The sequence below is a fragment of the Nannizzia gypsea genome, genomic scaffold, assembly GCF_000150975.2.
Source record: "Nannizzia gypsea CBS 118893 supercont1.4 genomic scaffold, whole genome shotgun sequence".
Classification (NCBI taxonomy): Eukaryota; Fungi; Ascomycota; class Eurotiomycetes; order Onygenales; family Arthrodermataceae; genus Nannizzia; species Nannizzia gypsea.
In genome coordinates, this window is record NW_003345198.1 from 1174806 (window position 1) to 1188417 (window position 13612).

The following is a 13612-nucleotide window of genomic DNA, read 5'->3' on the forward strand; positions in this document are numbered from 1 at the left end:
CAGAAGACCAGTTATGCATGAATTGAGCTCCCTGTTGAGTGTTTAACCCGTAATGACCCAAGCTAGTTAGTTAGCACTACTGCTGACTATCGATGCAGGTACAAAGCGGATCGTACGAGAGACAGTATAGACACGGCTGATAATGCATCCATTTGCGACGAGGATGCCGAACAGGACAAACTGCTCTCTACTTCCAACCGCAACTCAGGGGAAGGCGAGGAGAGGCCGTCCGGTACAGGGCCTTGTTCGTACGAGTCAGCTCAGGAGAGCTTCGCGAAGGACCCGTTTAACCCGTTCCCTTTAAGGGGCTTTCCAGCTGCTGAAAACGAACAGAGGATTCTAACCTTCCGAGCTCTGCTTGTTGGAATCTCCTGTGGTGCGCTGGTGAATGCATCGAACATATACCTGGGACTCCGGGCTGGATGGACATCGTCTGCGAATATATTCGGAGTAAGCCTGCGCTTCGTTACCCAGCAGTTTCGTTATATAGTTCAATTTGGGAGATATCTACTCTAACATCAACATACGATATCTAGTCGATCATAGGCTTCGCAGTGCTCAAGTCATGGTCGTCCTATTTTGCGCCCTCGTCTATACTAGGCGGTTTCTTCGGGCCACAAGAGAATAACATTGTTCAAACTGCTGCCACTGCTGCCGGGGGTCTGGCAAGTGTTTTTGTCTCTGCATTCCCAGCAATGTATCAGTTGAACTTGCTCGATACCCCCTGGAAAGACTTCCTGCGTGTTACTGTCCTTACTGCTGCAGGTGGATATTTCGGTTTATTTTTTGCAACACCCCGTAAGTCTATAGCCTCAACAGTTGCATATATACAAGTGCCTCAACTACCATGCTAATAAATGTTATGAAAGTGCGCAAATTCTTTATTTTCCAAGTTGCAAAGGAGCTCAATCTTGTGTTCCCATCTTCCTCTGCGACTGCGATCACAATTTCGGGCATGCATCTTGCCGCGGGAGGGTCACAACTGGCCCGTCACAAAATGGTGGCCCTGGTATTTGCCTTTGTTTTTGCGTTGATGCTTAGGGTTATATCTCAATATGCCCCGGGAATACTTTGGGTAAGGAATAGCTCCAATTAGGTATATGTAAGGAGCAACGGCTAATTTGGAAAATCCAACAATGGTATAGGACTGGCATTTTTTCACCTGGTTGGCGCTTTCGGGCGTTTTACCTTCAACAATGTTCGCTATACAAAGCTGGGGTTGGTTTATAGAGTGGACACCGGCGTTCATAGGTACAGGGATGCTAGTTGATATGAACGTTGCATTGTCTTTTGTCTTTGGGTCGGTATTGGCATGGTAAGTTCATTCTTCCCGTCTTACTACTTGTCAACGCTCCCATTAAACTCGCCTATAGGGGTATTGTCGGGCCAATTATTACAAAATACGGCCTTGCGTTCGGGGAACCGGTTTCAACAGATAGTAAATGGGATGGGTTGATATCATATATCTCCTTTTCAAAGGAATTTGCCAATGCAACGCACCCTAGCCCCAGGTATTGGCTACTATGGCCTGGAGTTGCATGTATGATAGTGGTTGGATTCACGGGTACGAATATTCCCCATCAATACATATTTGCTAACCAATTATACTAACTTATGGATAGAACTCGCTTGCCAATGGAAAGTTTTCTGGCTTACAGGATTGGAAATATATAAAGCCTGCAAGAACATACTATCTCAGTTACACGAGAAGCAGCATGAATATAAACATCTTACTGAGGAAAACGAGGGGCCCAAATCAAATCGAACGACAAAAGGAGAAATTAAAACGTGGATGTGGCTGCCAGGTCTTATTGCGGTCCTTATATTGACCTGTGTAGTTAGCAAACTACAGTTTGAGATCCCTGTCTCTTCTTCGATTCTCTCTCTTGTCCTCGCATTTACATTTTCAGTTATTGCCATCCAGTCAACAGGTGCAACAGGTATGCCCTCCATTTCTCATAATCATCTAATAAGATGTTATTTGATGCTTATATTATATAGATATTACCCCCCTAAGCGCTATTTCAAAAGCTTCTCAGCTAGTCCTAGGAGCAACAACTCGTGGTCCAGAATGGAAATTAGAAAGCTCCCAACGGGTTAACTTACTCGGGGGGGCTTTAGCTAGCATAGGTGCCAGTCAAGCCTGTGGTAAGATTTTTTTATACCTTTAACACCCATAGGAAAACTTCAAGCTGATCAATTATAGACCTCACAGGAGATTTCCGAGTTGGGTTTCTACTTAACACTCCGCCATCCACTCAGTACGCTGCTCAGGCCATAGGAACATTTTTCGCTGTCTTTCTCGCCCCAGCCGTTTTCTCCGTGTTTGCTAGTGCATACCCTTGCATTCTATCTACAGGCGATGAACCGCATAGCAAGAACGGAACTACAAGCCTGACATGCCCCTTTACAGCCCCTGCTGCTTCTGCCTGGCGTGCTGCAGCCGTAGCTGTAACAGATCCTGAATTCCCGGTTCCCAAAACTAGCGTACAGTTTTCTATCGTGATGGCGGCCATTGGTTCAGTTGTGGTTCTGATTCGACATCACTTGTGGACAGGCAAATGGGCATGGATGCGTGACTATCATCCAAATATGATGCCTATGGCTATGGCATTTCTTATCCCTACTACACAGTACAGTACGGCTATGCTTATTGGTACCACAATCGCCATGATATGGAAGAGAAGGGATAGTGGCTCTTTTGGATCATATGCATACGCTGTAGCAGCAGGTTTTATGGCCGGTGAGGGAATCGGAGGCGTGATTAATACCGCCTTGACGATAATTGGAGTTGATGGTGCGCGCCTTGGGACCAATATAGGCTGCCCAGGGGGTATATGTTGATATCTTATCCCTTGGTAACAAAGGACATCATTTCTTAGTTGCTCGGGCTTCGAATAGTCTGGAACTATTAGAATCATTGGCTCTCATTATGTAGTGTATATCACTAGAATGGGTATCATAGTAGGGTTAACCTTACATGCAGTCTTCACAGTAAGAGGAAACAGAACATTTTGATGCCAAATGGCTGTTGCTATTGCTGTTGATATCTGGCGTTGGGCAACGCGGCTCATGTTAGACTCCACTTGGCGCTGCCGCGCACGGGCTCTTCCCGAAGTCTCCACTGCGGCTGCAAAGCGACGGCCTAGTGTCTATCTCGCATACATAGCACCGAGTACTCCGTAGATAAGGAGTAATTCTGATGGAGTAGGTGTTGAAGGGACGCTCTATGAAGGACACATGGATATCCCTATCATTCTCTGTCATATAGTGTATTGAACTCCGTATCGGAAGCTACGTCCCGGATGGTGATAGGTACCCATTTGTTGATATTGGCAAAGGCCTGCTCCCATAAGACTAGGGGGAGGATCGCTTTTCGGCCTCTGATGCTTGTTTGTTGCATGTCTGGACGACTGCTGGCGTAGTGCTTATAGTATACCCTAGCCGGCCTTGTCTTCAGGGTTACAATATACTAATAGCCTGATTGTTTTCCAGTTGGAAAGCTCTCTCTAGAGGTGCTTGCCAGAGATGTCTCAAACATTAAGCAGTGACTTGGCGGGTTTATCAACATCTCATCCTTTATGGCGCGTTGCATGGAGTACCGTATCAAGGTTGACCTTCCGGATGCCAGCAAATATCCGTTCATGGACACCCCAAATAGTATGAAGGACGATGATATCGCTAGAATCGCAAGGGACGCCTGCATAGTATATCTTGCTGGCGCCAGCATTCATAGATGATGAGCTGGCAAGGCAACAGCCGTGACCGTGATACCTTTCAGTTATGGTGGTCTAAACTGTCACAGTTGGAGGAGAACGGAGGCTTGAGTCCAGGGGTGAAGGCTGCCATGGTATAGGCAAGAGAGAAACGGGTCTCTATGCACTTGGAGTTCTTCCGAAGCCGATGCCGGATGGAATCAAGGGAAAAAAAGGAAGGAAGAGATGATTATTGCAATCTGTTTCTTGGATTTGATGTATTATGTAGCCAGAGTGGGTTGAATAGGGAAGTCATGAAATAAAATATCAAATCAAATTCGTTAGTGGTCAGTATCGTCTGGCGAAAGGCTGTGTCCTCGAAAGATGCATCGGGTCATGAAAAAAGTGTGAGTAAGATGGATATAGAAAAAGCAAAAGTCATCAAATAAAGTACATAGTAAAAGCACATCTGCCAGCTTTGGCAGCCTTATAACACAGTAAAGTACCGCTCAATTGTCCGGAAGCTGCTGTATGGTCTCTTTGATCAGAGCAATTAGTTCATCAATGTCAGGCCGCTCAGCAGGTTCAACCCGCAAGCAACGTCTAACCAGCTCCTTTACTGGTTGGCTTATTCCTCCACTCTCAGCGGCATCTGCACCAGCGGCATCCCCTGGTGAAGGGACTCTGGTTTTACCCTTTCCAGCATCTGTATTTCCGCTCTTCTCGTCGGGGAAACGCCAGTCGCCGCCAAGGACACACATGGCCAGACTGCCGCCAGTCTCTTCACTGCGGGCTTCAAAAGGGCTCTTGCCTACGAGACAAGCGTACAGAGTGCAGCCCAGAGACCAGATATCTACTTTCTCGTCGATGATGGAGCCAGTCTTCACGTCGAATAGCTCTGGGGCACGGTAGGGCATGGTGCTGTGTTCGGCCGCCGTGTCTTGGACTGCTATGGCAAGAGAGCGAGATGTGATTGCGATGGGGCTCGGGCTGAGAGATCCTAGATCCATGAGAATTGGTGTCTTGCCGTCATCATCGATCATGATGTTTCCTACCAAATGTGTCAGTAAAGTGCAGATAATGATAAGGTTTGGTGGACGGACATACCGGGTTTGATGTCTCGGTGAGAATACGGTCTGTATTCTCCCTCCTCTACGCCCTCCTGGCTGATTGCAACCTCGCCATCCATCAGAGGCTCCTGTTCCGTCTCATCATCGTCGTTATCAACCCTTCGACTCGTCCTTCTGGTTGGCTTGCCTCTTGATTTGCCCTTTGCGGCTCCATTTCCATTCCCTCTCGATGCAGAATCCTTCACCTTATACTGATGCATACACTTCAATGCCCTGGCTACTCCGAGCATCAGCACCATCAGCTCTTTCTCCGGGAACGACGTATGGTTGACCAGATTCGCATTGATGGCGTCCTGAAGGTTCCCTCTCTGGTAGTACGGCAGAAGAATGTAAACGGTCTTTGAGCCAGCATCTGCACCGTCTGATCTGAATTTCGACCCGGATTCAGTTACAACCGAGTAATCGATGGAATGGATGATGTTGCGGTTGGGTGTAAACAGGCCGTATGCTTCGACTTCCTTGAGGGCGAGCGAGACGGATTCCTGACCGAAAGGACATCGTATCTTCTTGAGCGCAAAGAGCTCATCGGTACTTTTATCCTGGACGAGATAGACATAGGAGAAGCCGCCCTAGAGACCCCAAAAATCCCATTAGATATGCCCATGATACATAACGGGCCAGGCTGTATTTGTTGGAGGACGTACCTCTCCGAGCAGCCGCAGCAGCTTGAAGCTCCGGTTGTTTATCTTCAGTTGCGGAGAGCTCGGGAAGCAGCAGAGACAGTCTGTAAAGGTGTATAGCAGGTCGAAGAAGTACTGCGCCATCGTCAACGTCCTCGCCGTCGCTGGATAGTCGATGAAGCTGGGGTCGTGATAATGACAATAACAATAGTAGGACTGCAGGAAAGGAGGCCAGCGCAGGCAATAAGTAAACTAGGCAGGCTAAACGGCGGTTTCACACCTGGTCTCGACCCTCTTGTCTCGTCCGTGTCCAATTAGTGACGAGCAGAGCCAGAATCGCAAGCTGCAGAAGCTGTAGAAGCGCAAGATGGTCGTTGTTGTCGAGGTAAACTCGAGGATGCGCGGCTGTGGCTGAAAAAGGAAGAAGATGAAGACGACGAAAAGTGGCTTTTCTTTTCTTTCTGTGTCTCTCAACATCGCCCAAAAACCTGCAACTCGCCAACTTGCTGCATCTCAGGCTGAAGAGCGCTCGAGGAAGACGGACACCCTCCCTTTACTACGGCATCTCAGCTTGATCTGCTTCGTCTTGGTCTGTCTCGCGTGTTTTGATCCTACTTTTGGCCCTGATCAGCCGCTGAAAACGGTTATAAACAAGTAAACAGCATCACTCAGACCAGCTCCTTTTCCTCCCTCGCTCAATCCTTTGCTGACTACGGAGTACTCGACTCGAATCCAAGCCAGGGGGGACTCGCCTGTTGCTTCTCTTTGCTTTTTTGACCTTCTCTGGCCTTCTCTGGGGTTTCGGTTTCGGTTTCAGCTCCTTTTTCCTCTTGTCCGAGTCCTACCAGCTGGCCGGAGCCCGTGGCTGTTTGTGAAGACGCCTGATCTCACACTCTACTGCTCCGTTATTACTAGGATCACGACTAGCGAGCCCTCGAGACAGCCAGGTTTGGAGGCCTACGATGATTTAAGACGATTCCCGGATCCTTATCTGATGCTATAAAGAGGAAAGATTTCTACACCATGACGGCCGCAGACGATGTCCAGGTCGGTGACCTGGTCAATGTTCCAGGTGGGATGTACGGGACGGTGAGGTTCTTGGGCGTGGTGGCAGGCAAGCCGGGCAGGTTTGCTGGCGTCGAGCTGGCGCCCGAGCTGGCTGGCAGAGGGAAGAACAGCGGAGACGTGGAAGGGAGACACTACTTTACGACCTCGATCCCTGGCTCGGGTATATTTGTGCCTATGAACAACTCGAAATATGTGACGAGACGTGCGGTTGCGCCGCAGTTGGCACCGACTACGAGAACTGGCCCGTCAATCACAAACTTCAGTAGGTCTGTTGGGCCCGGGTTGAACCTCTCTTCGACCGCCAGACCGAGGATTCGACGGCCTTCGCTACCCCGTCCGGAGTCACCCAGCAAGGGAGCACCTCTGCCGTCGCCCAAGCTGAATATCAGTGGCCTACGCACGCCTTCTGGCATGCCAAAGGGCCCTCCTATGAACGGAAGGCCACGTACGCCGCTCAAGAGTAGACCGACGAGCAGACCGCCATCTAGAATCAGTATGGAGAGCACAACTCCAAAACGGACAGAAGCCGTCCGGACACCTGCTCCCGAAGAACCCGATGTAAATGGCCGGACAAGGGAGCTGGAGCAGCAACTTCGTGAGCGTGACAAGCAGTTGGAAGACCAGGCAGCCACTCTTGCGGAGTTCCAGCAGTGTGTCACAGAGCTAGAGGGCTTAGACGCTCTCCAGGTCCGAGCACAGCTAAAGGAGAAGAACGATAAGATATCTGCCCTCACTGCAGAGTTTGATAGCCACAGGGCGGATTTCAGGAGCACTCTTGATACTCTCGAGGTAGCTGCTTCCGAGACGGAGCGGGTATACGAAAAGAGAATCGAAGAGTTGCTCCAGGCAAACAGGGAGCTCCAGTCCCGCGGCGAAGACGTCGAGACGGTGGCCCTGCAGCTCAAACAGCTAGAGGAGCTCGTGTCCGAGCTCGAGGAGGGTCTCGAAGACGCTAGACGAGGAGAGGCCGAAGCTAGGGGTGAAGTTGAATACTTGCGTGGAGAGGTCGAGAGAACCCGCCTGGAGCTCAAGCAAGAACGGGACAGGTCCTCGGCCTCATTCCAGGACGGCGAGTCCGCAGGCGAGGGATTGAGTAGGCATCATCCCACGATCAGAGACTTGGAGCAAAAGGACGATGAGATCCGCGGGCTTAAAGCTATCATTCACTCCCTCAGCCGCGGAGACCCAACTTCGCAAGCGTTCCTCCAGCAAAACGGCATAGGACAAGGGAAAGGGGCGTCTGACGGAGATCAGGATGCCAGCGATCAACTGTCCAGGATGGATCTGCGTATCCAAGAGCTTGAAGCCGCCCTGGAGCATAAAACCCAGCAGATCAACGAGCTGCAGCAGGAAGTCGAAATGGGCCAGGCTCAGACTCAGACAAACGCCTTCCGTGGACACAGCCGCAGCGGCACGATAACCACCTCGCCGCTGAGAGTCCACAAGAATCCGCAGCCCGCCAGTGATAGCAGGGCCGGCCCCAGCGCCCCGACCCATGCCCACACGCTTTCGGACCGCACGATCGTCCCCGGAGACTGGACCGAGAACTCTCCTGAACAGGGCAACGGCCACAGCAACAACAACATCGAGACCCAATCGGCTAGCACCGACGACGGCAGTGCAGCCTGGTGTGAGATCTGCGAGACCAGTGGCCACGACATCCTCACCTGCACCAACATGTTTGGCACGATGAATGCAAGCAAGCCGGCCAGCCATCCGACCAGCCTTCAGCCGGCAAGCCAGCCGCCGCCAGTGACCGGACCACCGGAGCGAAGCAGCTACGTCCAGGCCTCGATCGATTCTGCGCTCCGCGATACCATCGATAGCGGCTTCTCCTCGTCTCTCAAGCCCTCCTCGTCCTCCATCACGGAGACCAACGGATCCGCGAAACACGGCAGCCCCAGCTCCCAGCGGACAGGCAGAGATGCCGTCCTGGAAGGCCTCAAGGGGATCGGCGGCCTCCCGTCCTCGTCCATGTCCCCAGTTGCCGGGAAGGCGTCTGGCGTGATCGACGAGTCGAAGTGGTGTGCCTTGTGTGAACGTGACGGCCACGAGAGCATTGACTGCCCCTTTGACGAGTAATTTGACTGATATTTCTCCATGGTCATCACAATTACGTCTTTCCTTCCGCCTTGTCATGCATCTGCTGCTATTTATGCGAGTCTCTCGGCGCGGTCTTCCTTTTTTCTCTTGTTTGCGAGTGTCCCAAACGTCCGCTGTTATGGTCTATATCCCCTTTAATACTTACTTAACTGATGGCCTCTTCTGTATTTCGGAACTTGACTCACGGCCATGATGCATATTCATTGAAGGAAAAGACGAAGTAGAATGCGCTTCATACCCCCTATACCATCTCCTTACCAACCCCGTCTTCCTTTCGATTGACTCCGGTATACGTTAAACCGTATACCAACACCCCCCCTTTTCCCAGTGTACATGCTTCTGGTTCAGCATAGCCTTGCAGGTGTCTCCCTTATTTCCCTTTACATTTATTTGCCCATTCCCTTTTGTTTTAATATCTCGCCTTTTTATATCTTCTTCTTTCTTCCCTTTCGTCTTTTTTGAGAATATAAGGTCTTTCGGACTCAGTTGGGCTTTTTCTTCTTTCCACTCGTTTCGTTTCCCGTGTACCAGGACTGGCAAAAGAAATATTACTTACTTCTATTCCCCCCCTATTAGCGTCTATAATCAATATCATACACATCTGGTTTCTTCGGTATCTGTTCTTCTTCCTCTGCATGCATGATATCCCTACCCCTGGCTCTATTCGGGCATTCACTGCGACAGGAATGCACGACTCGCTGCTTGTCCGGCGTTGCACAGCAAGACAGACAGGAATGAATACCGTGGTATACTGACATCAAGAATATAGGGACCGAGCAAAGCAGACACAAGAGAGGAGAGGTATTATTTTGTTTGTTCTTTTTCATCCCTTAACATAAGGAACAGGCAAATGCATGGCTGGATCATCGCGCGAAATATACGAACCCGGGGCCCCCATCGATGGATGAAAAGGGTTTATCTATACAAACGCCGATCTCTCACTCCTGCTCCCACTCCAACTCCAATCCAACTCCCAACTTCGCACTAGATGTTAGTAGGCTTGCTTAATCTTCATCATCGTCGTCCAGGAACCGAGGAGGCTGCACTACCTCGCCATCACCATATCTGACCGGCGCCAGACACCCGCACTTCTTGCACTCCCGCTTGCCCCTGTCACCGGCAAAGTCGTCGATGATGCCGTTCAGCTGGGTGCCGAGATCAGTGCAGATAAAGCTCTTCTCCCAGACGATGTTCTTGCACTCCGGGCAGTACCACCGCAGCGTGTCTTTGGCGCCCTTTGCCCGGGGCACTTCCAGCACGACTCCCACGGTGTCCGCGAACCGGACGGGCGAGTGCGGGGTGTTTGGCGGCAGGAGATAGAGCGAGCCCTCGTGGACAGGGATGTCCTGGAAGGTCGGCGGGCTGGTCGAGTGGTCGACCACCTTGATCACGATCGAGCCCTTGTGCTGGTAGAAGAACTCCGGCGTGGTGTTGATGTGGTAGTCAGTCCGGGCATTGGGCCCGCCCACCACCATCACGGTGTATCCCTGGGTGGCCTTCGAGGACGGGTGGTAGACGCAGTAGTTGCTAATCGGCGGCTTGAGGAGATGCGCATTCTTCTCCAGCCTAGTCTTCTGGTCAGCATGCCGAGCGTCTTGGGTGCTCGCGTGGGCAGCGTCTATCCTCTCTGTACGTACCACTTGGGGATGTTCAGCGCGGGAGGCAACATCGTCGAGTCTTGTGCTGTGACGCCGTCTATGAAGCTGTAGTTCGGCAGCGGAAGCAGCACATCCCATCTACACCCTGAGCAGACGTCTCTCCGCGCCAGGCGCTCGCATGTCAGACCTCGGCCGTTGCTTTTATACAAACCCAACAGCCACCAACAAAGGAGGCGGACTTTATGACTCTCACTCTTCGTTTCTTTCGTTTCTTCGTCTCCTTCGGATCTTTTTTTATTCTTTGCTTTTTCTGAAATTTTTTTGTCCCGCGATTAAAAATAAAAAAAAAAAGAAAAAAAAAGAGAAAAAAGAAAAAAGCCTCGGCTCGGCAGAAAGTTTCTCCTTTTCCGGCGGTTTTTGCTTTTTTCTTTTTTTGTGTTATTTTTTTTATTTTTGATATCTTGGACTTTTTTCTAACGACGACGACGACGAGGAGTTGATATCCCAGGGTTAAAGACGAAGACGAAGAAGAAGAAGACGGGGAGTGATGTTTTGATAGGAATTGTCCTGGTCTACCTGATATAATGGCCGCTACCGCACAGCCGCCGGTGCGCTTCACGGGCCACGAAGGGCTTGCACTTCGCCTGGTTCTATCGACCATCACCGGACGAGCTATCCACGTCTCCCAGATCCGCTCTGCGTCTCTCAATCCTGGCCTCACGCCCTACGAGATCTCGTTTCTGCGCCTGTTGGAAGCAGTCACCAATGGCTCGCACCTGGAGGTCTCCTACACGGGTACCATACTGCTCTATAAGCCCGGCCTGATCACTGGAAGTGCTGCCGGAGTGGGCGCAAGTCGCGGCGTTGTTACACACGAACTGCCGGCTGGATGCACTCGCGGAGTGAGCTATTTCCTGCTGCCGCTGTGCCTGCTTGCGCCCTTCTCCAAGGCCCCTGTCAACGTCCTTTTCACCGGCGCTGGCGTCATCACATCCTCCACCCCGTCAGGTGACATGTCCGTCGATAGCGTGCGGACTGCTATTCTTCCGCTATTTGCACAGTTTGGTATCTCCAATAACGTCGAGCTGCGCGTGCTGCGGAGATCTAACCCGGGACCTAACGGTAGGGGCGGCGGTGGAGAGGTACAGCTTGTCTTCGGCCATCAAGTTCGACTGCCCAAGACCCTGCATCTCTTGAACCCCGGCAAAGTAAAAAAGATCCGTGGAGTAGCCTACTCGACCGGTGTTTCCGGCAGCAATAATGCACGCATGATAGATGTGGCCCGAGGGATCCTTAACCCTTTCGTATCTGATACCTACATCTTCTCCGATGTCTCCTCCGCGCCCTTGGTCCCCGCTCCAGAGAGGAACAACCCTTCCGCAAAGAAGAAGATTGGCGTCGGCTTCGGCCTTTCTCTAGTCGCCGAGTCGTCGACCGGTTGTCTGTACTCCGCTGATGTAGCCTCTCCACCCTCTGGCGGCCAGCCTCCCGAGGACATCGGAAAACAGTGTGCATACCAGCTGCTGGAATCGATTGCCGCTGGAGGCTGCGTGTCCAAACCCGCCGCTTCGACTATGCTCACACTCATGTCGATGGGTTCAGAGGACGTTGGACGCCTGCAGGTCGGTCGTGACGTCGTCGCTGATGAAACCGTTGTTCGTCTTGCTAGAGACCTGAGCAAGCTTGGAGCCGCTGGATGGGGCGTGAGAGATGCTCCCGATTCCGATGACGGGGAGATCATCCTCAGTGTTGTTGGAAGGGGTATAGGAAACATCGGCAGAAAGATCGCCTGATGTGTACTCTTTTCCTTTCCCATCAGAGTCGTCGAGATCAACTTATCTTTTATCAATAAGCTGCTTGCTGCTACCCTGATGGTTACACCAGTGGACGTCGTCTCCTTCCTGCACTCACGGTAATGCAGGTGCAGACGTGCTCGTTAACGGGCCAACGCCCGCATACCACAACCTGGAGGACATCACTCATACGGACTGCCGGGCTCTATATTTACTATATCTCCCTACGAGGGAAGAGCCGACGCCAAACACACTGGTCATCCTATCCTCATCCCAGGTACTTCATCGCAGCCTACTTCTACTATCCCTTTGTCTCTCCAAGGGCATCGGCTTCCATAATCCATTACACGGCTACGTCACTACACGCAATTATATCCCGCTGTGTATTTATGAGATATCCCATGACATATTTTTGCCTCCATGGCTATACGGCTTATCCAACACCTTTATGGTCTCTTCCAGCGCCTAAGTTGCCGTCACTATGTACAATAGCTAGCACCTGGTCTACTGGATCTATCAATACAATATCCTGTTCTACCATACTCCTAATACATGTTTCAACCTGCTCCTGCTCCTACTCCTACTCATTCCCTCCTACCTCTACACCTACTCCCGTCGTCGTTACCCTATGATTATCCCCTATTCTCAACTGCCGCCACCAACTAGATTCCATGAGATTCTAACTGGTGTCATCAGCTGGACATCAACCACTGGTTCAGCATCCTATTTAGGAATACATGACGCCAGTTCCAGATATTCAACAAGTCTGGGGCAAAATGCTGTCTATTTAAACCCCATCTTTTCCTCTTTCCCTTCCTCTTCCTTTCTTCTTTTTTCCTCTTTTCTCGTCTCCATGCTCCTGTGTGTGTTGTCGCCCACCCACTTGCTTCACCTTCTTGCTAATCCGCACACTCGTCAATTGGTGTGCCCGTGATATCATATACCGTACATATATTTTATCACGTATACCGCCTGTCACTGCCAGTATGGCATACACGCAAATGTACATGAGTGGGCCAACCCACGTCCTGCCCACGATCGGTTCCCTCGCCGACACAAGCCAACAAACCGAGGACACCACCTTTTCCGACTTCCTTTGCTCTACCCCAGAGGCGGAGTCGATCCGAGCTGCTTTCGGCGAAGCAGCATACCAACAATATGTCGAACAGGCTCTCGCTAGCCAAAAGGCGAGAGCGGCCCGAGAGGCCGAGATTAGCAAGGAGTTGGCCTCCAAAAGGTCCACGATCCAGAGATGGATCACGAAGATCAGACACGCATACACCGAGACCAACTAAAAAAAAAAAAAAAGGAATAAAGGAGCGTCTGCCTTCGCTTTTAGGTATGCCACACTCTCCCCAAATCTCGGTTCTACTACCACTTGCTAACTGTTTGCTACCTCTCCTAGCGTCGATACACTGATCGCATAGTGGGAAGTTCGACACTTGCTCTGTTCGCACTGTATGCAGGCGCATATATACATTCTGGGGGGGAATAAAGGCGGGATCGATCCCCAAAACAAGGTATGTCTTGATTTACCATGCTCTTCTATCTTCTTCGAATAGTTGGATCTGACTCATTTTCTGTGTTGTGATATCATCGTCCTAG

At 51.0% G+C, this 13612-nt stretch overlaps 6 protein-coding genes across 6 annotated transcripts; 4 read left to right on the forward strand and 2 right to left on the reverse strand.

Moving 5' to 3' along the window:
• Positions 1 to 52: 52 nt before the first annotated feature.
• Positions 53 to 2844, forward strand: MGYG_05097 (hypothetical protein; the record flags this gene model as incomplete). The annotated part of the gene is made up of 9 exons (XM_003172458.1): positions 53 to 65; positions 131 to 450; positions 537 to 798; positions 870 to 1075; positions 1146 to 1315; positions 1374 to 1564; positions 1623 to 1940; positions 2002 to 2148; positions 2207 to 2844. 9 exons carry the CDS (start codon positions 53 to 55, stop codon positions 2842 to 2844), a joined length of 2265 nt encoding a protein of 754 aa, XP_003172506.1.
• Positions 2845 to 4204: 1360 nt separating this feature from the next.
• Positions 4205 to 5589, reverse strand: MGYG_05098 (NAK protein kinase; the record flags this gene model as incomplete). Its single annotated transcript, XM_003172459.1, has 3 exons — positions 4205 to 4746; positions 4803 to 5394; positions 5470 to 5589. 3 exons carry the CDS (start codon positions 5587 to 5589, stop codon positions 4205 to 4207), a joined length of 1254 nt encoding a protein of 417 aa, XP_003172507.1.
• Positions 5590 to 6468: 879 nt separating this feature from the next.
• MGYG_05099 (hypothetical protein) lies at positions 6469 to 8595 on the forward strand (the record flags this gene model as incomplete). Its single annotated transcript, XM_003172460.1, has 1 exon — positions 6469 to 8595. One exon carries the CDS (start codon positions 6469 to 6471, stop codon positions 8593 to 8595), a length of 2127 nt encoding a protein of 708 aa, XP_003172508.1.
• Positions 8596 to 9620: 1025 nt separating this feature from the next.
• On the reverse strand, positions 9621 to 10285 carry MGYG_05100 (3-hydroxyanthranilate 3,4-dioxygenase; the record flags this gene model as incomplete). Its single annotated transcript, XM_003172461.1, has 2 exons — positions 9621 to 10182; positions 10254 to 10285. 2 exons carry the CDS (start codon positions 10283 to 10285, stop codon positions 9621 to 9623), a joined length of 594 nt encoding a protein of 197 aa, XP_003172509.1.
• Positions 10286 to 10798: 513 nt separating this feature from the next.
• Positions 10799 to 12007, forward strand: MGYG_05101 (RNA-3'-phosphate cyclase; the record flags this gene model as incomplete). The annotated part of the gene is made up of 1 exon (XM_003172462.1): positions 10799 to 12007. The coding sequence occupies one exon, from the start codon at positions 10799 to 10801 to the stop codon at positions 12005 to 12007; it is 1209 nt and encodes a 402-aa protein (XP_003172510.1).
• Positions 12008 to 12993: 986 nt separating this feature from the next.
• Positions 12994 to 13302, forward strand: MGYG_05102 (hypothetical protein; the record flags this gene model as incomplete). The annotated part of the gene is made up of 1 exon (XM_003172463.1): positions 12994 to 13302. The coding sequence occupies one exon, from the start codon at positions 12994 to 12996 to the stop codon at positions 13300 to 13302; it is 309 nt and encodes a 102-aa protein (XP_003172511.1).
• Positions 13303 to 13612: the final 310 nt, after the last annotated feature.